We start from the raw sequence: 27,106 nt of genomic DNA, 5'->3' as shown, positions 1-27,106 counted from the left end.
GGAGCTTGCTCGTCAGGCTCCACGTCATTCCCGCAAAAAAGAACCTTCCGCAGCTGGTGGCCCGGAGCTCCTGGGGGCCTTTGTTTACGCACTTATGTCGATCGTAAGCCTCCAAGTAGTCAGACTCAGCGTCATTCGCCCGAAGAACCATCCGAATATTCAACATTAATTACAGCCAGAGGTTTAACTCTGTATGGAAGTATTCCTGCGTCTTCCTGATCAACCGATACTGCTATTTCTTCATCAGATGAGGATGAATCCGAGAAATCAGCACTGGCCATAATGGTTCTATAATCCAGCGTTTGGAACGGCACGGTACACGTCACTTACGCCCACGTAGATCATGTGACTTGCGAAAATGGCAGTGCCCCTGAAAAATCGTAATTGTCGATAAAAATCTTCTCAAAACACTATTAAATGAGAGAGGATTTAACAGCACATTGTCAAAACAGGGTACATATTACGTGACCAATTGGATACACTGTTAATGCAAGCACTGGATTTCCCCTTTAAGCTACCGTATGATGCCGCTCACAAGGCCGTGAAGAACAATTGCATTCATTACATTTCCCTACACTTGCCTGTGCAGACTGCTCATGACTGGCAATGTTGTACACACCCAAAGGTGTCACATCGAAACTAAAATGATTACATCACAGCAAACAGAATAGCATAACTAAAAAATAATCTTAAAAGGAATAAAAGAATGACTCACGAAGTAATTGTCACGAAACATGCACTTTAAACCCTATTTACGTCCTCTCAGCATGCTTCGCAGCACTGCTGGCATTAAGAGTGGGAAACATTTTAACGCCACCACACTTTCACTACATGCTTTTTTTCTTGTCTGCAAGCAGTAGGGTGTGTTCTACAGGCATACAATAGCCAATCATAATGCAGCGGCGTGTGTCCTGGAACTGATAATATTGGAGCTGGGCATGTTTTACCAAGAAACTGCAAATCCAAATAACGATACAGCGACAGCACTCAAAATCTGAACAACCACAACGATGCATTATGTATCTAGCATCACTGCGCAGCCGACACTTGCAGATCAAAGGAAGTTTTTGCATAAGGGCGCAGTTTGGTCAGGCGGGGAAGGGGGTGTTGTCCTGAATGTTATTCAGCATTCTCGTTAATAAAGTTAAATGTAAATAAATGAAAACATCAGCTTTGAGAGAAAAAAAAAACAGCATGGGGATATGCATGAAATCGTCAAATAAAGGAGTTGATAATCTTTTAGATTATATACCTGTTCGAGCATGGAAATGTTGTCAACAGGCTAGGTTATTGATTAATTAAAGTTCTGCATAGTTCTTATCCGTAAAATAAAAAGCCATCTTACCTCCAGAGTGGAGGGGTGTGCCACAGAGTAAGACCACGCCTTGACCTTCACGGACTCTCACTGGATTTCGTTTTTGAGTCTTGAAATTCTCCAAGTCTGTTTACACAACAAAAAAGCAATAAAGGGGAGTAATCATTTCATTTCTCACAAAAACAAACAAGAAATGCTTTAGTGGGATGGGGGGGGGGTGGTAAACGGGACAGCAGTGTCAATCATATCTTTGGTTTTTCCATGAATTTTTATCTTGTTCTAACACTAGGGTTTAAGACTGTGAGTCAATCCACAACGTTTTAATCCTTTCATGAGACACAAGTGTTTGCATTGTAGCAGACATGGCCTTCTAAAGTGCTTCAATACTTCTGACCGTGGCAGAAAGCAATTCTTCTTGTATAAGTCACACATGAGTGAATTTAATTGCAATTGCACATTGTTATCACTTTCTGTTTCATCCACTGACTGCACACAGACCAGCAGCAATTAAATGACTGCGACTGAAAGAACAATAACGTTGACAACCTGCTAACACTAAAAACATTGAGGCAGCAATCTTTGAGCATTTTGTCTCTTCTTGATACTGTGATGATAATACTGGAAGTAGTGCAGACAGAAACCATGATGCGATGAAATTACTAAATCTGAAAAATAGTGGAATGAAAAAAAAAACAATGAAAAAAAAATTCCATACGCAATGCATTTATTTTAAATGCAACGTCTGCATTTCTAATACTTTCATTAAGCTGGTTTTGCTATTTTGTACTGGCAAATTGTTGATATGCATACATAGTAAATGGAACCTCTATGGCTAATCCATGTTGGTTTTTCAAAAGAAATATTATTTATATGAACTGATAAAGTTAAGGTCCCACTAGACTCTTAAGCAGCATAAACTCAAGAGCCCTCTATCTGGATTGAAGAATATACGGTACAGTATATATTTTGTCCCTTTCTTGTTGTAACGGCACAATCGCTTTATAAAGTGATAAAGCTGAGAAAACAGGTGGAACTCAATGCAAGCAATGGACCTTTCCGATGGTGACCTTAAGTTCCGCCCCCTTAGCCATGTCCCACAAGCTTTCAAAATGGTGATTGACCATAACATGTTTGAAGTCGATTCTCTATCTCGTATTCCAGATAATATTGAGGTATGTTTTTTGCCAAATAACTCAGACTTGTCCATGAGAGTTCTATCGAGAGGTCTCAACTATTTCACGCAAGGATATGGACACGGAATTAAGATTTTGGACGGAGCAGGACACGATGTCAGAGTTACAACGAAACGTTGGCGATCGATGCAAAAATGTTTGACGCCTCACAAACTTCATATTGAAATCCAACAGGATAAAATAGAATCATACTGCGCATGCAAAGCATGGTGAGTACTTTTTACTTGGAAAGATGATGAGTGATATCATTGTAGTCTTTATAAGTAAGTGGGTGTCTTCATTTGACTTGGGTCGTAATGGACCTCAGTGCTCTGTTTTAAAAGTCCGATGTGAGGCAAATAGACATTTGTCTTGCATGACGTGCCGCATTTACTCATCAGTAACCCGACTCTTCGGCATAAAACATTACACACTTCATTCAGCACGTCAGTAATACACTAACAAAGTGAAAGTTCTTCTCCTGCAATGTATAAAGCACTGATACTAATGAAATCAAACTCAGAGAAGATACTTCTCCCTCACTTACCTTCGAACATACAGCCTTGTGTTTGTTGATATTGTTCACATTGAGTTGTACGTGCAGTCTTCCACAAGCCTTAATCCATCGTAGCCACTTCATTAACTGTGTTTTAGGCTTTGGAAAATGAATCAACCAGGCCAATTGTAACCTAGCAGGATATCTTCCATCAGAATTGCGCGTTCCCCAAGTGCATCTGAAGACCATTTTCTTCATAACATGAACTTTTCCAAGCGCACGCTACTGACAACCACATTGCTTGTGGGGCAACACGGCGAGAGGGGCATGTCAAGCCAGTGGGGAAGACAATGCGGCAATCTGATTGGCTATTATTGTACGAGTGATTGATAGGTCGGAAAGGTCCATTAGCAGTACAAGTCAGACAACTGATACTGAGACAAAAACTCTTTGGCAGGAAAGAAATAAAAACTGCACAAGTGCTAATTAAGAAGTGAAACAAAACACAAGAACTGCAAGGAAGAAAACTGACAAACATTAAGATCAAATAAAGAGCAAATGATCCAGCACAATTTCAAAGAAACTAAAGACTGACATATACTGACACTGTTACGCCAAGACACAGGTGGGAGATACAATGTCAAGTCATGCATTGTTATTAGTTAGAGGCAATAGACTTGAAAAAAATGAGATACAGATGACAACACAATAGGGCAATATGTCATGTGGATGTTATTTATTTGTCCACCACGATGGAGGTTATTGGAAGGATGAGCTAGACTTGACACAGTACTAATGGGCCAACTCATGTTCATTATTTCTTAGTTTTTCTGCATAATCTTAATCAGCTAATATTAGCTTTGTTATAAATCTTCCTGACTCCTTAGATGTGCAAAGAGCAAGGTTAAAAAGTTGACAAAATATTCAGTAACTTTGGATACAGAGGCAAAGACAACACAATGACAAAGTGACCGTCACAGACAATTATGATTGCTACAAAACTGAAACATCTCTCACCTCCTAACGGTGTGTGCACACGAAATAGAAATAAAGCGGACGCTGTTTCAATTACTGACCCGGAAAAGATAAAAACTTCACTGAGTTCAGCTGAAACACCACTGACTTTGCCTGACATTAGCTTCAAAGCTAGATAGTGGTTAGCATGGTGCGAGTCAGATGCAATTCCAGTAATCAAAGAATCCAACATTTTTTACATGCATGTACATTTAATATAGCAAATAAAATGAAAATAAAAATAAAAAAATAAAATAAAAAAATAGAAACCAAATTTATTTGTATAGCGCATATCATACACAAGGTAACTCAATGTGCCTTACAAGATGAAATTTGCATTTGAAAACAAAGAGATAAAACATTTAAAATGGGATAAAAACAATACAAATGACAAACACAATATTAAAAAAGACAATTAAAACGGCATACAGTGCAAGTAGTATGATCAAAAAGAGGATATATTCTAAAAAGCATTAGAAAAAAGAAGAGTTTTCAACCTGGATTTAAAAACATTTACACTTGGGGCTGACCTATGTATATGTAAGACATTCTATAAAATTGAACTCAAATGTAAACAATGAAAAAATTGAGATGTAGCTTCTGAAATAAGTACTTAGTAAGTAGTAAAAAAATAAGTAGTAAATAATATAATATATAATATAATAAGTAAAATAAGTAGGTCAAGTGTCATGCCTATAAACATTCTAATATAGATATTCTAATAACAAATACATATAAAATTATTCACTTCAATGTCATCCCCTGTCCGTGATGTCACCCGGACATTCGCCATTGAAAACACGCGGTGGACCCTACCATGGGAGACGAACACGCCCCTTCTGATACGGAAGCTCTTTTCGAAGAAGAGAACATCACAAAACCGAGTGAAGTTACCGGGGCAATATTACCCTATTGTTTAAAGACATATTCAGATGATATGCAATCACAGCCAAATCGCCTCCCCGTCCGATCCACTTCCGCGGTGGAGATGAGCCATCGCGGCTGAGCCGGGCCACTTTACGGGATTGTTCATAGCCGCCATCTGCGATGAACAACACCGTCGAGCCTGGGCACTTTACAGCATTGTCATCGCACGCAGCTGAATGCGGCATTGTCGGCAGCGTTCTTCAGAGCCACCACCGTCCGCGATGAACAACACCTTCGAGCTGGGGGAGAGCCGCCCCCGTCCGCGAGCCCAACGCACAGCCTTCCCCGAAGCCGTGAACGGTGTACGTGGCGCCTTGGCCGGGGTGGCTCATTTCTGGTGCCAAGGTGGCTCACCACAAAGTCGGGCCGGGCTGCTTTGCGGTGTTGTTCATAGCCGCCGCCGTCCGCGATGCACAACACCGTCGAGCCGGGGCGCTTTACGCCGTTGTCGTCGCGCGGGATTGTCGGTAGCGTTCTTCAGAGCCGCCGCCGTCCGCGAGCCCGAAGCGCAGACTTCGCTGGCGAGGCGACGCAGCACCCTTCGCCAGCGAGGCCGACGCTGTCTGACGCTCACATGGACACATTTAGCACGTCTGTCATACGTACGCAGATCTTTTGTTACGTTATGAGAGACCAATTACATGGTCCGCCCCAAACTATTAGTTTTTTTTGTAGCTGTATACACACCTACCTGTCATTTGGAACCCACGAAGCTATCGTCCATTGCACCCGTGCAATCTATTTTTCACAACGAACCGGGTCTCTTGCAAACTTATGAAGGGTAAATCCATCCTCCCGAGTGTTCAAGCAATGTCCAGCAATGCAATGAGCCAGCATTTTGACTAACACGAAGGAACAACGAGCTACCTTCCCGGAGGTAAAACTAATAGAAACAAATGAGTTCACTTCCTGCCATGTGCGTCACTTCCTGCTTCTTCTTGAAAACAAATCCCTCGAGGGGATTTTCATGGCGGGAGTTACAAAAAACTGCATACGTCAAAATCATGTTTTCTATGCTTTTTCATTAATGACATACTAAAAATCATGCGTTTCATGACTGTGGGCCTTTAACATGTCAGAATCTTTCTCACTATTCCAAAAGTGCTATGTTAGGAACAACCCAAGTAAACCATACATACACCACTCAATAGCTCATTGCTGGGGAAAAAAAAGCATGTCCAAAGCTCATTCAAAGTTTGGCAAAAACCATTTGGACAAACCAGTTAAATACTGGGAGAATGTAGTCTGGTTGGATGAGAGTAAAGTTGAAGTGTTTGGATGCCATAATTCACACCACGTTTGGAGGAAAAATGACAGTGCATAAAGCCATAGAGACGCCGTACCAACAGCAAAGTTCGGAGGTGGGAACATGTTGGTGTGGGGCTTTTCATTATATGGCGCTGGCAAATGTACTGAGACATTCTTGACAGAAATCATCTGCTGGATGCTGAAAATTAAATGGTGAACATTTCAGAAGGATCCAAAACATACTGCAACAGAGGCTCTCAATTGGTGACAAAAAAAAAATACAGTTACTAGAATGGCCCAATCAATCAGATGACTTGAATCCAAACAAAAATCAATGGAAAGAACTAAAACTCAAGGTCCATAAGAGAAGCCGATGGAACGAACCTTCAGGATTTGAAGACTGCTTGTGTGAAGTAATGGGCCAAAGTCACACTACAGCAATCCATGCAACTGGTTTTTCCATACAGTAGGCCTATTGAAGCACTCATTGCAAACAAAGGCTTTTGTATAAAGTATTAAATAATTACAAGTTGGCATGCTTGTCACGTTTTCGCTGTGTCATTTTACATTATAAGAGACAACTTAATTTCTGGTCTTTTATGTCAGCTTTCTTTGTATGTATGGATAACTTGTATTGTTCCCAATATCTGGTGGAGATTTTCACATCAGTAGAACCTTTGGTAATATCCATCCATTCATTTTCTTCACCGCTTATCCTCACGAGGGTCGCAGGGAGCGCTGGAGCCTATCCCAGCTGTCAACGGGCAGGAGGCGGGGTACACTCTGAACTGGTTGCCAGCCAATCGCAAGACACATAAAGACAGTCACAGTCACAATCACACCTAGGGGCAATTTAGAGTGTCCATTTAATGTTGCATGTTTTTGGGATGTCAGAGGAAACCAGAGTGCTCAGATAAAACCAATGGAGGCATGGGCAGAACATGCAAACTCCACGCACATCGAACCCGGGTACTAAGAACTGTGAGGCCAACGCTTTACCAGTTGAACCACCGTACTGCCCCTTTGGTAATATATTTCAGAAACATTATGATGGTTTCAGTTTGAATATATGCATGTCTGTATGTGCTTTATGTATAGTATGTAACATGTAGGTTTCTGAATGAAATGTCTGAGGGATGCTTTAGTCAAAATACATTTTGTACATTAGCAGTTGTACATCTGTAGAATTCTGTAATATGCCCTCGTTAATATTTAGTGAATTTAAAAAAAAAACACAAATTCACATTCAGATAATTTTTTTTTTCAATTTTATTTTCCAAAAGGATACTGATAGTTGTGCATTGTTAATCTCACCTACATTAGTTCAATGAGAATCTTTTTTGTAGTTTTGTTTGTTTCTACACATTGGAAAAGTATGAGACTCCTGAAACTCTGAGAGTGCAACTCTACTGATTAATATTCATCATGCATATGCTGGGGTGTAAATGAGGTAGCTATACTAAAAGCCAACAATGCCTGACAAGCCAAGCTGTTCTGCACCCCTGGATCATCTTATCAAGCCTATCACAGCTCTGCACCACCATGTGCTTCTCTATGCCCCTGCTTGGGCTATTTTGAGTGCTTTCAGATCCATGAAATTGAATGTGAATTGGCTGTTTTGGGCTAGCTACTCCAATGTGACCCTCCATAATGAATGAAATTACACATAAGAACAATCGAAGGAATCCTCTCTTTTAGGAAGTTTTTACAATTGTGATCGCAAAATTGGATATATAAGGCAATCCAAAAGTTATTTTATCGGAGTTTTCACTTAACTATTAAATTTGACCAAACATTTCAGACAAAAAGAGAAGAAGCCAAACAAATGTCTTTCCTCATTGAAGGTGCAATATTTTACCAAACCAAATTTTCCAGTATTTAGGATCTAATATTGGCTCACTAGTGTCTCAGTAAACATGTGAAATATGGATTAAAGTTGTTCATGTTTTCCTGAGCAAAGATCCGCCCCTACCTCTTCGGTCCCAAGCCAGCGCTGTCGACGTAACAAACGCTCACAAGTGTCTTGTACAGGGCGGCAACCAATCAAAGGAAAGGGGGCTATCTTAACCAAACATAGACAAAGTGGATACAAAACAGGATAAAACAAAAGCAGCTGGCAGAGGGGCCTTTTCTGGGCCCTCATATGACAAAACCAAGGTATTTTTTGATATGAAATTGACACTTTTATCCTAAGTCCATTGGAGAGAATTACTGTATGGAAATCTAAATAGCTAAAAATGTGGTGCTGTTAATGTCTAAATAACTCAAAGATGAGCATAGATACACTTTGGCACAACACCTTAGTGAGCTGTGAGAGATCATGAGGTGTGAAATGATCTAATTCACGGTAATTTGTCTGAACTAGTTTTTGTTTCATTTATTCCAGCAATATACAGTGAAAGGCAAAACAAACTCTTCCAAATTATGGCAGAGAGTGCAATAAATGTGTCTACATAGTTACATTGCAACATTGTTTTCAAATAAATAGGAACAGATTTCCCATTGCTTAAGTACATTTGTGAAACTGAGACGAGATCATCATTATTTCAGTACACATACGGTGCTTTGTGTGACATTTTTGTTTGGTGGTGTGCAATGAGATTTCTGTCATGTAAAATATGTACCTTGGGTCAGTTAAAATTGGGAAACATTGATGGAAAAGATCCAGGACAAAAGCTTACAATATACAGAGAAATTACTTTCCAGAAAAAAAATCCCTGAATTTCGACGTTCTTAAAATTGTAAAGAATATCAGCGTGTGTCAGTTATTTCAGTAGGCTAGATTGGGATATAATGGCCACTGTCCATATTTCTCTATCTGACCAATAGAAGCAACAAATTGTAATCTCTGCTGTTTCTCTGGACAATAGCAAGCTTTTTAAACTTCATTTAGGATTAGAACAAATTCACTGATCAGTGGGGATCCCCAAAAATGTTTTTGAGGTAAGTTGAAGCAATATTTTGATGCTGCAAATCAAGCCTTTGTTTTTTCATTTGTTTGTTTCTTTGTTTTTTTATGGGTTTGTATACACAAACTTGTTTTGAATGTTATCAAGAGTCTTGCAGAGGGGTAGCCATTAGTTTGATCGATAACTACCACATACCTTTTCTGCAATATGTCAAAATATAAAGGTACCTTGGTGGTTAGACAACCCCCACTCATATGGAGTAAGAGAAATCCCAATGATTTAGAATTTTTAGCCATGCTATTGCTATCGTTCATCTAACATATCAACATATTAGCTCAGCAACTGTAAAAAGTGTATTATATATACTCTCGACACTACTACACTGCACTCCTACCCAAAAAAGATATTTAAAAAAAAGAAAATGCTTGTAACCACACTGATACAATCGAATTAGGTATGCATTTAGGACAATCACTCAATCTACAATCAAATGTGACCCTTGTGAAGATAAGCGGCTCAGATAATGAAGAATGGATCTTAAAATAGCTGAATAAGATGGCGAAGAAGTAAATAGGAAGAATCCAAAGCAGGAGTGATTACAGGGCTTAATTTGATGGGAGAAATCACGGGTAGTTGTGATACAAGGGAGTAGTCGCGTCCTGCTTTGCTTGTATATGTACAGCCATTTCACCCTTCATTAAACAGTGTTTTACCCTTGTGGATTTATATACAGCTCACTAACCCAGCTATGCATTTCTCCTTATTAGAGCATTGACCCAATGCAGCATGCCTGTATTAGAGACTTTGCAATCAGTGATGTTATTTTCCAAAACCCTACCACTTAGAACCAAAATAATTTAGGCATATTACGAAACTCAATCTGGACAGACAAACATTAAAATTATTCAATCCAGCACTCATAAAAGTGAAACAGAGGCCTCTATTTAAAAGATTAATTCATTGTGGTCATCTGGATCAAGAATATTTATACTTACCAGGGTTCAGAGGTGTACCAGATGGTAAGAGAAACTCTTATATAATCCATCTGTCAGAGGATTACAAATGTTCCTAACTCCTACATGTGAACTACACATCCATGGGATTGTATCTGCACAGACATCATCGTCTGATGGAAGTCTAAGCAATTGGTAGAGTCAGCAGGGAGTCACATAACACAAAGACATCATTGAAGAGGATTGTTTTAAGAAATAATTTCCCTCCTCTGTTCTCAAGAAACCAGCCCTGATGATATTATCAGGCTGGCTTCATTGGGGGAACTTTATCTTTATCTAACACAACATGCAGCCCAGGGAGATGTCAATCTCGAGGTGTTTGCAAAGGCATAATGGCCTACAGTCTGGTACAAATGACATGGGACTGTCTGTCATAAAAGGCTGCTGATCTTCGAGTTATTTCCTTGGCCGGAGACATGCTCAATGACAAAATAAATGTAATTAAATTAATCCTGCAGCAATACATATGATCTGTGACATATCAGCACTGAAACCTGTTCCCATCTGTTGACAAAGGCCATTAATCCCTGGTCTGGCCCAAAAGATGGATGGTAACCATTCCAATGAAATACATTTTAGATCATGGCTGAAAATTTACAGGAAGTATGAATATGACAAACAATCTGATGGAACTTTAGCCCACCAATCTGTACTGGACTCTGGGCATAAGGATGCACCAAACCTAGCCAAGATGGGTACATGAGGTACCCCAGCACGCACCAAGAAATCACCTGCATCCTGTCTTTTAATCGATATGAGCGCTATCATTTGAGATGGGCCGCCCATCAAGAGTGCAGACCCCAAGCTCACCTTGCCAACAGAGATGCCTGGGATGTTTCGAAAATGTGACAGATGAGTCCTGTAAAGCAGGATCTATACTGGGCCTGTCAAGGCCATGTCACACAATTACACGGGGTTAATCAAATGGATCTGTGTGCACTTGAGTGAAGCATGAGAGTGCTAATATGATTTATAATGTGATTTATACAAACAAACGGGCGGCATGGTGGAGCAGCTGTAAGGCGTTGGCCTCACAGTTCTGAGGACTGGATTTCAATCCCGGCCCCGCCTGTTTGGAGTTTACATGTTCTCCCCGTGCCACCGCGGGTTTCCTCCAGCCACTACCGTTTCCCTTCCACATCCCAAGAACATGCAACATTAAATGGAGACGCGAAATTGCCCCTAGGTGTGATTGTGAGTGCGGCTGTTGTCTGTCTCCATGTACTCTGCGATTAGCTGGCAACCAGTTCAGGGTGTACCCTGCCTCCTGCCCTTTGACAGCTGAGATTGGCTCCAGCAATGCCACAACCCTCGTGAGGATAATCCACACAGAATATGGATGGATTGATGGACAAACAAACATGAAAAGATGATTTGCATTTTCTTTTTACTAAATCAATTGAGGATGTCATAGTGGGAAGATTACATCTGACAATGGGCCGTTATATTTTCAGCAAAATCCTACACCTGCTCAAATGAAAAATTCATCCATCCATTTTCTGAGCCGCTTATGCTCACAAGTGTCGTGGGAGTGCTGAAGCCTATCCCAGCTATCTTCAATTAGGAGAGCAGGAGGCTGAGTACACCCTAAACTGATTGCCAGCCAATTGCACAAGACATAGAAGCAGACAACCAGTCACACTAACAATCACACCTATGGGAAATGTAAAGTCTAATTTTTGTAGGTTTTGGGGACATGGCGATGAAAAGCGACTGCACAGAGAAAAACCACACAGGCACAGCGATAATGTGGACACTTCACACAGGCATGGCAGCAATGCGAATCCCAGTCCTCAGAACTTTGAGAAAGATGCTACAACTAGTCGCGCCACCTTAACACCGAAATTTTAAATATGTGAACTTAAAACAAAAATCAACAACGAGCACAAAAAAAGTAATCTTGTGTCAAAGATTTTGATTCAAAGTAGATTTTTTCAAGTAGGATAATACTCTTTATTGTAATCGAGGATTACTTAAAACCCCATATCTCAATTCATGAAATAAATTAAAGAAACACACTTCGTTTAACAATCCTTTCATCCACAATTTGTGGCAAAATATCAACAGAAAAATACATTTTGAGAGGTTGAGTTTTTTCACAGGCACAGAGCTCTCAAAGGCAAAGTTGGAAAAATGTAACTCATTATGAACTTTTCAAATTTATTTCCTTCTAAATTTTCATGAGATTGTGTTATTTCACTGTTAATACGATCAATAAACAATTATTAGTTTCTCAATGTGAACTTACAGGCAATGTGAAGACTAGCCTCTCTGCTGACAATGGTGCCGAATGAGTTTGATGCCAGACACTGAAATATGCCAGCATCGTCTGCCTTACTCAGATGGGTAATATGCAAGTTTCCTCCCATGAGGGAATATCGTGACCTTGGTGTCGGAAGAATGAAAGAGTCATTTAGCCTCCACCTGTGAAAACAAGGAAATGAGAGTTGAACTGTAATACAGAATATTTTTAAAGAATGATGAAATATGGAAACAGATTCTCCTAATGTAGTTATCGAAATGCTCATCATTATGCATTCTGTAAGAGATTTTAGCTTTAACAACTGCTGATCCTTCTGAGAATTTTTATGGTAATGTTACATGCATGCTTCACAAAAAACCATTAAATATGTGGTGTGCCATGGATCATTTTAGGCCATTTACTATTTCATCTCTATGTGGTACTGAATACAAACCTCATAGAGCTCGGAGATCGACTGATTCAGGTCAAATAATGGAGCTCAGAGTCCAATGCAAACATGGTGAAGCAGCATTTAGCTATTATGCTGCAGCAAATGGAAGAAGTTGCCAACAAAGGAGATGTCAGACCCAAGTGTGAATGGTTTTAAATCCAGGTTGAAAACTTCTTTTTTCATGCTTTTGAGAGTATTTCCAATTTTAATATCTCTTGAACTGTATGCTGTTTTCAAGTGTAATTTAAAAAAAAAAAAAAAAAAATATATATATATATATATATATATACATATATTCATTGTTTTTTCCTGTTTAAAAGGTTTCATCGCTTTATATTTAAAACATTTTAATCATGAAAAAAATTATGTAAAAATTAATATTTCATTTGGCATTAAATTAACATTAAAATATTTTTTTCCTTTTTAATTTTTATCTTATTGTCATTGTTTATGAATATTGTATTTTGTCTCTATGCATATAGGTTGTTCATTTGAGGTACCCCGCCGACTGCCCATTGACAGCTGGGATACGCTCCAGCATGTTCTCCCCGTGCCTGCGTGGGATTTCTCTGGGCAGTTGGGTTTCCTCCGACATCCCAAAAACATCCATTAATTGGACACTCGAAATTGGTCCTAGGTGTGATTGTGAGTGCGACTCTTTGTGTCTATGTGCCCCGCGATTGCCTGGCAACCAGTTCAGGGTTTGTACAATAGCGTACTGTTGTTGGCAAATTTGACAAGACACGCACCACATTTCGGTTTACAGGACCAGAGTGTCGGGGGGGGGGGGCAATTGAGACGGAGACCAATTAAAGACAAAATAGAAATGAAAACCAGAAATTGTGTTGAGGTTTCAATTTGTGTTGTCTTTGTTGTAAGTTCATACAAATTGGGCATTCCAGTTCACCTTTCATGGGGTGGCTGTGTTCATCTGGTTTGAGTGTAAAATAGACTTTGGAAAGTAATCCCATTTATGCTGCCCAATTTTCCTTAACTGCTGCTGCCCACTCGACATTAGAATGCTTAGCTTCATGAACGCTAGCCGCCACATTTCAAATCGAAATGCACATGGCCAATCAGACAGTATCGCTGGTCTTCACGATCTCTGATTGGATTAGAGACGTCGTGTGGCTACTTTCAAGTTGCGGAAATGTTTTTTTCTTACTCAAATGACTGGACAGCTGTACGCACCCTGTTTTTTTTTTTGTTTTGTTTTGTTTTGGGTTTTTTTTTTTGCTGCAACATTCAGAAATTCAGGTGCATATGTGACCAAATTAGTCACAATGTAGAGCCCAGTCTGTTCTCTCCAAAAAATCATTTTCAGCACCACGCCAGACTACGAACCCATACATCCAAAGACGTTTGACGTTTCATTGTCAAAAATGACCACTTTTACAAATTGTGTTTTCAACCCTGGTAACAAAAAAAAAAATCTATGAATGCAGATCCATCTCAAATGTCAACATAAACTGGTTACTCTAAGTTGCAAACAAACAAATAACATATTGCTAATAGACTGTATTGGATGTAGGGACAATAGTTTGATTTTTTTTTGTACATTGTACTTCTTTTACATGTACACAAAAAGTACATACAAGAAGAATAAATGTAATTATGTCTTTGCTTGCATGCTATTTTATCCTAAATATTTCCCATATCCACAATTGTTGCTAAAACATTTATCTTATCTTGTATTACAAATATTTATTATTAGTAATAAAAATACTATACTTCAATCCTGCCTACATTCTGGAGAGGTATGTGCAGTGACATGCTAATTTATTTCTGGTTCAGAAGCGGTATCCTGTGTGGACATATATTATTTTATATTTATTTCTCTGTATGAATTGGCCTGTTATTTTGTTGTTCAAAATTGATTACTTTCCACAAAAAAGCTATGAAACAAGTTTGTTCTTTCACCAAATCACTTGTTTCGATGTTTTGCGAGTGCATGACGATAGATTAGTTATTCACATCATGATTTCCCTTCCCACTCCTTGCCCTCATTTCTTGATACAGTAAAAGATACATGTAAGAATCATGAAAGCAAGTGCAGCCCTTCGCTCGCATGGAGCCAATGTTCAGTGAGTTACAATGCATTGACACTGAGAAGAGAAACTTATTCCTCCAGTGCTGAACAGCCGGGGAGAGTAATAAAATAGCATGTATCGAGCAGATGTTCAATGTGGATGTGCTGGATTTCTTTTTTCCAATATCCGGAGCAATCAGTGTTAATCAAGTCATTATCCATTGATTTCTGTAACAATATACGGATGTACTATACCTGTATATACATACTATACATAACTAGCTGTCAACTGTTACGGTAGTTGTTTTACATATGTGAGTAAAAGGTTTAAATGAATCTGATAATTTTCTGGAAATTTCTTTTACAATATCATGAGTTTGTATAGAGAAAAAGTGTTTCAGTCGATGGGAGAATACACACAGGTATAGATAGATGCGATTGGGATTACCTGCATTTTATCATCATACCACACAAAGTGCATATTTGGCATGAAGCTGAGTACATACTGTAACTGACTTACTGTAAGTCGATGGTAGAATTTGTGTAGCCAGAAAAGGGCACAGCTCCGCAGCTTTTCCTTCTTGTGCATACCAGAGAATATGACCCTTACTACATTGTCCAATTGTCTTCTCTCTAGTACTCAATCCCAAATTCCAAATTTGGTTCTGCAGTAGGTCTTAAACATAGAGAATACCCCTTTGATCTAAAGCACATGTCCTTTGAGGCTGGTTGCTGTATCCCAGAAAACAAAGTGATGCCTGTAGGCTTTACCTGTAGGACGGCGGGGGATGGCCCTGGGCCTCACAGCTAAACACCACCTCTCTCTGATTCTCTCCAGGCTGAAGGGGAAACACCACGCTACCAGGTTGTTTGGTGAACACAGGCCTAAGCAAAAGTCTGTCACCTATGCAGAGACACAACAAAAGTATATCAGCGCTGATGCCTCGAGTAAGTCTGAAAAAAATAGCTGTGGAAGTGAGCAGGTAGGATCGAAGGAAGGACAGGGAAACTGATGTTTTACAGGAAAAGCCATAATCACGCAGAAATGTATTTCTTTCAGAAATAGGGTGTAGAAAGAGGATAAATTGACAGTAAGTTTCCTGGGAGAATTTATCTGTGAAAATTTACTTTTTTAAATTACCAGATTACATTGTTCCACTTTTTCATTTCAGAATAATGCAGGATTTATTGTGGCAAATAGGGGGGCACTACTTGTTTTTGTATTCTCACTTCGCATCGTTTGCCCAGGTCTGAGCAGGATTCCAATACATTTATATAAAAAGTGTACAACTGTCAGTTACAACATAAAGTACAATGGTTTTGAATAAATGTTCATCGAACCTGTAAACCAAAAAAAAAAAAACAAGCAGTCATTCCTCTTGCAAAATTCACTTCCTACTTAATTAGACAGATACAACAATGAATACAATAGTCAGCAAGGCTCATGATAATTGCATCGCAAACAATAGAAGCTTGGGGTAATTGCAAAGGGAATTTATTAAATATTTTGAGAATGCATTTCTATTATGAAATGACAGAGAAATGTGAAAGCTCTGTAGGTAAGAAAACTTATTTGTATGAAAGGCAGGTTTCCCTTAAGTATTCGGCGCACTGAGAGTACAAGGTTTATGCACAAAAATAACTCTGAGAAGGTGGAGATGTTTGACAAGGAACCCAGTATGCTGATTGCTCACCTCCACAAGGAAAAGCCCCCCAGAAAGTTACAATGGCTAAAAGGCAGCTCACTGTGGTCTTTGTGAGAAGAAGCATGTCTGTCAAAGTATAGTGAGGGAGGACATTTTAACAGGGAGGGTGTGCAAAGAATGTAAAATGCTGTCGAGATCAATATTTTTCCTTTTTTTTTTTTACCTCAACATCTGACAACAATCCATCCATCCATTTTCTGGGACGCTTATCCTCACAAGGGTTGCAAAGTGCTGGAGCCTATCCCGACTATCATCAGGAAGAAGGCGGCATACATCCTGAACTGGTTTATCTTTTCACTTAAGCTTTAGTTATTAATTATAATAATAATAATAAACAGATTGCATACTTAATAAAGTGTATTTTCTCTTGGTGTGCCAGCTTCCTCCCACGTTCAAAAAATGTTAATTGTTAGGTTAATTGAATACTCTAAATTGCCCATACTGTATGTGTGACTGTGAGCGTGAATTGTTCATTGTTTATTTGAGCCCTGTCATTGATTGGCGACCAGTCCACAGATTAAACTGCCTCTTCTTCAAAGTCAGACAGGATAGGCTGCAGCTCACCCACGATCATAATGGGGACAAGCGGTCCGAAAAAAATTGATGGATACAAGATTAAATTCTTTCCTCCTTAAAATAATCTATAGTAGACCGGAATGGACTACTCAATACTTTTATTCAATAAATAAAAACACACTTAAGCTATTTGGTCACGATGCCAAGCCCTTGGGAAGACATCTCTAAAATGACCTGTCAGTTGGGAATGCTATCACAAGTTTCAGCACATTAGATAACGATCAGAATAAAGAGAAGGAATCAAGTTATGAGGCTGGCATTGAAGGCTCTGTTTACACAACACCCTGAAACTTTTTTTTCCCTTCCTGGGATAGGATTCAAATTCAGAAAACCTGAAGACTTGCCAAACTGTAGTGTGACGACCAGATCACGGGGTTGGACCCAAATTCACGACTCAGCAGACGTAGAGGCAGTTCAGGAATCGTTTTTATTCAGTCCGGTGTCGAGGATCAGGCAGGTAGTTAATGGGAGCAGTAGTAACAAGGTCGTCAGACGAAGGAAGCAGGTCAGTGGGCAGGCAGGGGTCGGTACACGGCAGATCAGGAACGGGATTATGAGAGTGCGGGAACGAGGCATGAGGCAACGATCTGGCAGAGGCCAGACGGTACTTGTGGTTCTATATCAGTGGGACGTGATCACTTGACACAAGGCGCAGGTGTGTGCCCCCACTGATTGCGGCAGGTGCGTGCCGCATCGGGGACTGGTACGGCCAAAACAGGGACCGGCAGGGCCATGACACTGTAGTGAAACATTAGAATGCATACATACTGAAGAGTCCCCCCCCAGAGAATTTCATTTTGGTAGCCGGGTGCATTGTAGAAATACGACTGACAAGTAACAGGTTGACAGATTGTCACCTATTTGAAGCTCTAAATTGGGGTTAAACCAGAATCTCATGGCTAGACCAGCCATGAGCACCTCTTGGCTGAGAAAGCAAAATGATGAAAAATCACTCTATCAGGCAAGTGCACTGAACCAAAATCCTGACAGAAGGTTCCCCCAACACTCTAGCAGGACAAAGATGGAGGTCATAATGAAAGCGTCTTTAAAGAAAATGGGTCGCCTCCACTCTTATCTATCACCTGCTGCCAGATTGTGATAATGTGCAGGCTTTTCAAACATCGCGAAACTCAGCTTGCTGTAGAAGGAAAGAAGGAAGGAAGGAAGGAAGGAATTAAGGAAGGAAGGAAGGGTGGTGTTTGGAGTTCTAAAATAAAAACTAGTTTCAAATGCAATACTATCTGACAGCAAATGAATACCTCCAGCTTACCTCAGCATGAATAAACAGGCACACGGTGAGTCAGCTGTGGGCATGTTATCGGCCGTTTGAGGGGTTCCAAATACATTCGATTCAGCTCAAGGTTTTATGCATCAAATGAAAAAAAAACCATTCTTACTTTTAGAGGCATCTTTTCCCTCTGTCCAGGCTGATAACAGACAGCTTTGGGATCTCTCATTGAGGGACAAATATTATTTCAAGAATTAGGTTTCAGGAAATACACTACACGGTCAATCGCATCGAATTAAAATGCTTGAAATATATATATTCATTCTCTCATATTTGTTTAGGTGATAACAGTAGTGTTAATGGTAAAACAAGTGAAAAAAATTAGAGCACAAAAATACAATGCCCAAAGGTAAAAACTTCGACTTTGGAGTATTGTCACCTCTTACTATACTGTCTGTAAAATGAGAAATAGGATCAATATTCCCAGACAATATCCAAGCGTGTCGCTCTATGTTAGCACATATCAAAACTAGCACATACAAGATGCAATAATACCACCTTTAAAGGGTGTCCAATGGCATACTCACTGGGGAAAGATATCATTGATTTTGTTGAACTTTGTATGTGCGACTGGCAAATTAAAGCTATTTCTTGCCAGTTGTTGACTGTGTACATAAGCAAAGAAACATGCTGTTTCAGCAAGGACCATTTGTCACCAAGTTAAAGCAATATTCTTTGATTTTATTTCCACGACATTGGAGATGTTATTAGCTGTCAGATACAAGATACTATGGTCTACTTTAATAGAAACATCAATCAAGGTGTTAGTATTTTTTAAAAATTGCAACAGTGTCCAAATTCTGGAGAGAGGCAATTGCTGGTTTAAAAGATATTATAAAAGAAGCCCCCTATGCCAAACCAGAAAATCCATCTCAAAATAGAGTAGTAGCTTCGAGGAATTGCCGAGCGTCTGCCTATAACATCCCTCCCCACAAAGATGACCTAATCCAAAGGGAAGAGTGGCCATAATGAGCTGTTTTGCCAAGTGCATCAGAATCAGATTTAATGGCCAAGTATGTAACAATACACAAGAGATTTGTCTCTGGCAGTCGGTGCCGCCCTGGTACGTACGGCATTCATGTTGAGCACGGGGAAGAAGAACAAACAAACTAAGAAGAATGAAGAACAAAAGACATTCAATTAATAGGAACTATTCCTTTAAAGAGTCCCAGCTGTGCAAAGATGCATATGATTAGTACGCAGGGCATTCTTTCACTAAACATGGCAAGATACAACAACAACCTCCTATTGTTGACCACCAACAAGGGACACACCCACCAACGCGTAAATGGGGAGATTCTACAACGAGATGTAAAAGCATTTTGGATTAAAGGTGAAAAAATAATAATGGGGGGTACAGTGGAAAACTGATTAGCACATCTACCTCACAATTCTGAGGACCGGGGCCCCCTTGTGTGGAGTTTGCATGTTCACCCTCCAGTTGCGTGGGTTTTCTTCGGGCACTCTGGTTTCCTCCCACATCCCCAAAAAACATGCTACTCAAAGATGTGTTACAATTACACACACTGATTCATTTCAGAGTCCCAGCCTCATGCTGGTAAGCGACTTGGGTGTACTCACAGCTGCCCTGGGGCAGTTTGACAGGAGCATGGCTGCCATTCTACGGGCCCTTCCTCCATCACCACCAAACATCCAACCACATCCAACCACTTTTATTCATTGTTCAATGCTGGTTAATTTTTTTGCCGCAACAATGACACCCACTCTGGCAGGGCAACGAACCATCATTCCACCAGTTGCAGGGCGTGCACTTACCCTCTGCCCCACACGTCCATAGAATGTCTTCAATGAAATAAAAATAATAAAATAAAATAAATAAATCAGGTGTTTTGAGTCACAACATCATCATTAGCACATCGAAACAGGGTGTGGCAATCCAAATATTTAGATCACTTTGTCCTGATTTTGAAATCTTTTACGATTATCTAACAGTTTAAATAAGCCTACTACCATGTAAAACCAAAAATGTTGATTATCATGAATTTAAAAACCATATGAATTCAAGAAAATTCTCATAGTTGAATTAACTCCCCTTTCTTCGCTGTAATTGATAAGAAAATGAATCAATATTTGATACAGTTTACAATTTCAACCACTTTTAAACTCAGCACTTTACTTCAAAACTAAAGCAAGAAAAAAACACCTTATAAACATTAAAACAAAGAGAAAAAAATAAAATAGAAGTAGAATTACAAAGTGTACAGTGCGGGGAATATCATTTAAAAGTGGAAAGGCTCTAAAAAGCATTAGAAAATTTTTTTTAATCTGGACTTGAAAAAAAATACACACTTAAGGCTGGCATCACTTCTGTTGGAAAGTGTGTTCAGCATAAGAGCTAAATGCTGCTTCACCATATGTGCTTTTGACTCTATGGACTCTAAGGATCTCTCTATTGTACTTGAGTGTTGATCTCTGAGCCCTACTTGGTTTATATTCCATTAGCATTTCTTTCAAGTATTCTGCACCTAAACCATCCAGTGATTTATAGACCAATGGCAGAACTTTAGAATCTATTCTAAAGCTGACTGGGAGCCAGTGAAAATACTTTAGATGTTGAGTAATATGCTCTGACCTCTTTCTTCAAGTCAGAACCCGTGATGCAGCATTCTGAATGAGGTGCAGCAGTTTAATACTCTTTTTGGGGAGTTCAGTCAAAAGATCATTACGGCAGTCAAGTCTACTTGAGATAAAAGCATGGATGAGCCTTTCCTGGTCTGCTTAACACATACAAGCCTTCACTCTCGATATGTTCTTCAGATGGTAAAAGGCAGCTTTTCTGATTGTTTTGCAACGACTGTAGAAAGTCAGGTCGGAATCTATCAGAAAAGGAAGGTTTCAGACTTGGTCTTTGTTTTTTAAGGAGAGTGAGTCCAGGTATTTACTAACAGGAATCCTCTTATTTATTGCGAAAAAAAAAAATTTATCTCAGTTTTACAGTTGACTGAAGAAGATTGTTATGTTGTGGTTTAACTAAAGAAAATGTTGGCTCATCCAGTTATTTATCTGTTTTAATGAGACATCTGAACGGAACTGTAGTCTTCTGGAGATATGGCTAAACATAACTGCCATCTGAATCGCTATGATGGTCAAAACTAAAGTTCTGAAGATCTTGAATGTTGGTAGCATATACTGGGTGAACAGGAAGGGTCCAAAAATTGACCCTTAATGGACCCGATAGCTCATTGCCACTGGATGAGATTGAACAAAACCAATGGTTGGAATAATTGTAAATATAGTATATATATATATATATATATATATATATATATATATATATATATATATATATATATATATATATATATATATATATATCATACAATTGCGGTGCTATAAAGAAAGTGCTTTGCTGCAATGAAGAAATACTTTGCCATCGAGCTTTATCCAGCAATTCAACAGGAATCAGATCTGCGCTCAAAAGAGGAAGTCACTGGCTGCAGAAGACCAGACAGAGCCAGACTGATGGAGGGCACCTGGAGGATGATTTCGAAATGACATTTGCCAGATGTACTAATTCTAAAATACTTACAAATGTTATTTTTCATTTACTCGTCTGACATATGGTGTCCTTTCCCCCTTTTGTGGGTGTTGCAATTGTGAAGGCATATAAAATTAAGGGGCCGGGGAGAACTGCTCAAGAGGGTGGTGGAGAATTGTGGGGTGAAGTTCCCTTTCGTTCTCCTTGCATGCAAGCACACTGGTGATGAGTGCCTCCTCTTTATTTTAAACGGTTTTAAGTAAATGTCACCCTGATTGAACCTGACATTTAATTTGGTCCTTCGAGTCGAATCCCAAGATACCTGGGGCAGAGGTTGAGCCGACGTCCAGGTAAAGACCGCGGCCACGGCATTGAAGACCCTTTTCGGGGACTCGGCCTCGGCTCTGCATCTGGGAACTGAAGGTTGACGGGTATCCAAGGAGGAGAACAACTCATTGGTAAGATACTCACACACTCACAAGTGAGAGTGAGAGAGTTTCACGTTTAGGTGAATGCTGCATTGAAACCCGTTGGTGAGTAGGATACTCACACACTCACAAGGAGTGAGCGTTGCACATCTTGGTGACAGGTGCATTGAAACTCGTTGGTGAGTAGTAGGGTGCTCACACTCACAAGGGGTGAGTGACTAGCGCGTCTAGGTGAAGAAATAAAACCCCTGTGAATACTAGTCACTGGCAGGTAATTTCAACAGAGAAGTTGTAAAAACTATAAAAGGGCAAAGGTGACCTGCGCGCAAATAGTATGCGTGTGTAAAGAGTGAGTGGAGGTTCGCTACCTCATATTGAACAGGTCATTTTTGTGGCAACTGGCTGAGGAGGCAGATGCAAGAATTCTCCGCCACTTGTGGTAGAAGCTTCGGTAGACGTTTGAGAATTACCTCGGCCAGAAAGTTCAGGAAAAGGTCAGCAAAGTCATTATAGGTGAACTGCTGCCCTCTAAATTTGCAAAATGGGAAGTCAAACATAAAGGCCGTAAACAAAGAGGATCCTAAACAACAGTTAACATAGATTGGAAGGTTGTCCAGAGTCAATATCCTTCCACATTAAAATGTTTAACATTTAAATAACAAAATATGATTTTTAATAAAATATTTTTAATCTTCCGTCTTGTGATCCCATCCCCACCCATCCCTAGTTGGTAAACTGAAGGCTTTCACATCTCAATGTTTTGTGTTCAGTTTATTTATAGAAATTAATTACTAAGCCCTGAGTGTGATATAATGAAGTAAGAAATACAGAGATGTTTTATTTCCTATTGTCGTCATAACATTCCTGTACCATTTTTCACTTGGTGAGTGGTTTAGGAAAGGCCAAACTATGCATGTTAGCCTTCAGTGTACAGGTCAAAATGCATCTGCCAATCTAGTCCAGCGTCCCCTTTGCTCCCTGACATAACCACACATCCACCAAGCGCCCCTGGGGGGAAGAGAACAGGGACGGATCTGGTTAACTCCGTATGAACTTTCTATGAGAATGATTTCCTCATGGCTCATCTGCTCGCCCACATAGCCGACTGCCTGGTGGATAACCTCCCTCGAAGCAGATACCTGACATTATGACACTGCTTTGTCAACCCAGTATTGTGCTCATGCATTCTAAAATATTGTTTGTCTTTCTCAGAAGACAAAGGCTTCTATGGGCTCAATATATTCTGCTATTCTGCAGGCTTCTACTTTGGCCAACTGCCCAATTTTTTTCCAATATAGCAACTGAAACCACATCAATTAAAATGTCAGGTCTTTTGTCATTTTTTGGAAGAAGAGATTTTTTTTCCCTTTCCATTGAATATTTCCTAAAAGTAGTTGGATAAGTATTAAAACTTGAATGCAGTTCAACACATTTTCATGCACAACAACCATAAGCAGCAGCTCTTTTAAGTGAGTTTGTGAGTAATTGATGTTGATTCACGCAAATAAAATAGGTGACTTTATTTGCTCTATTGACCCCCCCCCAAAAAAAATGCATAATTCGTTCATAATCTATTAGAAACAAGGCAGAGGTATTGATCGTATATTAAATACAGTGGATTATGGCCCATCTCGTACATGAAAATACTTTCAAGTTGTTTGACAGAGTGAAACTTTGGAGGTCAAATCCTCCTGTTATTTGGTAAATATCCATAAGGTGTTTATTTGATTAAGGTTACTTAAATTATTTAAAAAGAAAAAATCAAAAAAATTAAACACTGTATCCTAAGAGAGCACTTTTACGTAATTCCACAAAGAAAAGTCCCGAGAATATTACATAAGACAGTGCCTCCTTTGGACGAAAGGGAGGGAGTGATGCCACAGCTTATTTCACCACTAGGTAGTGCACTCTGTTATATTTGAGTAAGACTCGTTAAGGAAAAATGGATCAGTAGACAAAGGCGTACAGATTAATTTTTGCCTGTTAAACTTGGAAAACTGGAAACTAGTCTGTCGAGTGCCACAACCCTACTGGGCAGTCAGGTAGTTAGGTGATCCCCACTAACGCTAGCAAGCTGTTGACGTATCCTGCTATTTAATCACTGATAGCGTAACCAATGGTAGCGTAATCAATGATAGCGTGATCAAATTAGCGAATTCAATTAACGATTGAATATGATTTTCAGGATGGTGTTGTGTTAATGTTGGTGGCAAAACCATATGAGGGTAATGTAAACTGCAGTCAGAGCAGCATTTTGTCCAGGTCCGCCAGCGGTGCCACCACAGCATTTTTCTTGAAGGAAGTCTTTAAAGATCGAAGCAGGAACTTCAAAATAAAAGCCGAATAATTCTCGGGGCATTGAATTGATCACAACTGGACTGCTGTGTTTGTCCAATTGTGGTGAAATGACCTGGAGTCACAGGCAAAAGTCTAATAAACCTGATGATGTCCAATGGTAGTGCTTTTATTTTGAAGTTGGCAAATGGCTTTCACAGGTGTTCGCAGCTGTTATGTGAAGCAAAATGGACAATTATCATCACTTTTTATGCCAAAATAGATTTATTGTGTCACAATGGACTTTTTTAAAATGCTGCTGTAGTTTTGTAATGCATATTATAATTGATGTTTAATGAGAATCAGTCAATCAGTGGAACAGAACAAAGTTTACAGAGGGGAGAGAGAAACAAAGACAAAAGACAAGCACGAATTATAAAACAAGATGAAAAAAGTAAATCATAACATATCTTCAACAATGAAACATTAAATATGAGTGTTTCATGGGGCTGGAGCACTACACCGTGTGAGGGAAGGGACAGAACAAGATAGAATAGGACTAGGACAGGGGAGTTGTGCAGACTCTAATCCTGTACTGACTCACTGTTCATTGAAGACACATCATCCAACATATCAGATTTACAATAAACGATGCAATCACAGGCAAGAGAGTAAATATATGTGTGGATATGCAGCACTAGTACAAGTACTAAGTTATGGAGCAAGACACAGAGATGCTAATTACTTTCCACCCAGCTGCTTGGTGGGAGCGGGTAAGTCAACATGAAACGTTCGTAATTCTTTAATAGGCCATGCTCATGCTGCAAATCCTTGATTTATCTTGCTCTCATCCTCAAACTCCGACATTAGGAGAACTCACATTTGACCCTGAACATTTTGTAAGAGATCGCTCATTAAAAGTAAGATCAGTGGAAGGATTTCTGTGCTACTACTAAAGCAATCTCGATTAAGGTATTGATTGAAATGGCCTTTGAAAATGAATGACCACATGCTCAACTGCAAGACACAGAGGATGTACTTTCAGAGAGGAAAATCTGGCTATCTTTGCCAGCGCTGTCCTAAAACTGAAGTAATGCTGCATGGAGATGCCACTGACAAGACATTCACATCAACTTCAACAAAGGGGGATTTCTAAAAAGCCACTAGTTTTCATAAAACTTAGCTTCCTCTTACTTTCAAGTGCGATCTATATAGCAGTTTCAAGAGCTGTCACCAACCTATAAATAACAATTCATAGTCAATATCCTAACGATGCAAAATAAAAAAATGCTCACTCAGAAGGCTTACCTGCTAGGCAGTCAAGAAACGATTGCAGCAATGCCAGTTTCCACAGCAACTCCATTTTAATGGTCTCGGGTCGATGCGAGCTCCTATCCAATCATGAACATATGAAATTCTTTCTCTGTCCTTTCCAGCACTTACATTTGTCCCCTGTTAAATGGAAGAAAAGGACAGGGAGACATTAGACGTTAATTCAGAATATGGATGGGGATTGGATGACATTTCATTCACTGTATGTATGGAAAATGAATGATCAATTAATCGTTAATGTGAAAAATTTTACTTTTTTTTATGCGAGACACTAGTTGTTTTGTACACATTGCTTTTGAGTGTCTGTGTTCTAAATAGTGTTTGTTGTTTGGAAAGGAAACAATACTCTGTGAATTGACCATAATGATGGGATGTGTGGGATTGATTGTTTTTTTATATGTACATCCATTTTCTTAGCTCCTTAACCTCACGTAGGTCGCGGGAGTGCTGGAGCCTATCCCAGCTGTCAACGCACAAGAGGCGGGGTACACCCTGAACTGGTTGCCAGCCAATCGCAGGGCACATAGAGACAAACAGCCGCACTCACAATCACACCTCGCGGCAATTTAGTGTGTCCAATTAATGTTGCATGTTTTTGCGACGTGGGAGGAAACCGAAATGCCCAGACAAACCCTCGTAGGCACGGGAGAACATGCAAACTCCACACAGTCAGGTCCGGAATTGAACCCGGGACCTCAGAACCGTGAGGCCAACGCTTTATCAGCTGATCCACCGTGCCGCTCTATATACATATATGAATTCAGTCAATGATAATCTCAGGTTTTGTTCATTTAACTTGTACAAGGTGTGAATATGTTTGTGTGTTATGTGTTATGATTTGTGAAAATGTGTATTATCATTCCAATATAGGTTGCGACAGGAGCAAGAACATAAAGATCATTTGACTTGAATTGTGACCTGCTTAAGCAATGACTCAAAATTTAGTGGCAAATCGACTTGACCTGACTTTTAACCCACAGTGACTTGGGACTTGCTTGAGACTTGAAGGTTAAGACTCGAGACTTGTTTGTGACTTACACATATTTGATTTGCTCAGCAGGAATGTCTCCTCAATTGTGTCCAAGCTGCAGCGATTATATCTCTTCTACAAATCGCTGACTCTGTGCAGCGCTAAACTGTTCCTTGTTCCTGGGTGGAGTCACATTTTCTTGGGGACTATTCTGTGA

At 39.7% G+C, this 27,106-nt stretch overlaps 1 protein-coding gene across 3 annotated transcripts in view; it reads right to left on the bottom strand.

The window, feature by feature from the left end:
* cntn3a.1 (contactin 3a, tandem duplicate 1) overlaps window positions 1–27,106 on the bottom strand; it is a 91,719-nt gene that overhangs the window by 45,042 nt on the left and 19,571 nt on the right. For 2 of the 3 annotated variants that reach the window (XM_061834298.1, XM_061834290.1), the window contains 4 exons: window positions 25,896–26,039; window positions 15,588–15,720; window positions 12,343–12,518; window positions 1,346–1,441 (listed from right to left, as the gene is read on the bottom strand). In XM_061834298.1, the coding sequence (XP_061690282.1) occupies window positions 1,346–1,441; window positions 12,343–12,518; window positions 15,588–15,720; window positions 25,896–25,950 (460 nt within the window). In that variant the 5' untranslated portion in view covers window positions 25,951–26,039. Of the gene's footprint in view, window positions 1–1,345; window positions 1,442–12,342; window positions 12,519–15,587; window positions 15,721–25,895; window positions 26,040–27,106 lie in introns of those variants that run through there. The other variant, XM_061834308.1, reaches the window with a different exon arrangement.

Source organism: Syngnathoides biaculeatus, chromosome 2, assembly GCF_019802595.1.
Source record: "Syngnathoides biaculeatus isolate LvHL_M chromosome 2, ASM1980259v1, whole genome shotgun sequence".
NCBI lineage: Eukaryota > Metazoa > Chordata > Actinopteri > Syngnathiformes > Syngnathidae > Syngnathoides > Syngnathoides biaculeatus.
This window is presented reverse-complemented; position numbering and strand designations above follow the sequence as displayed.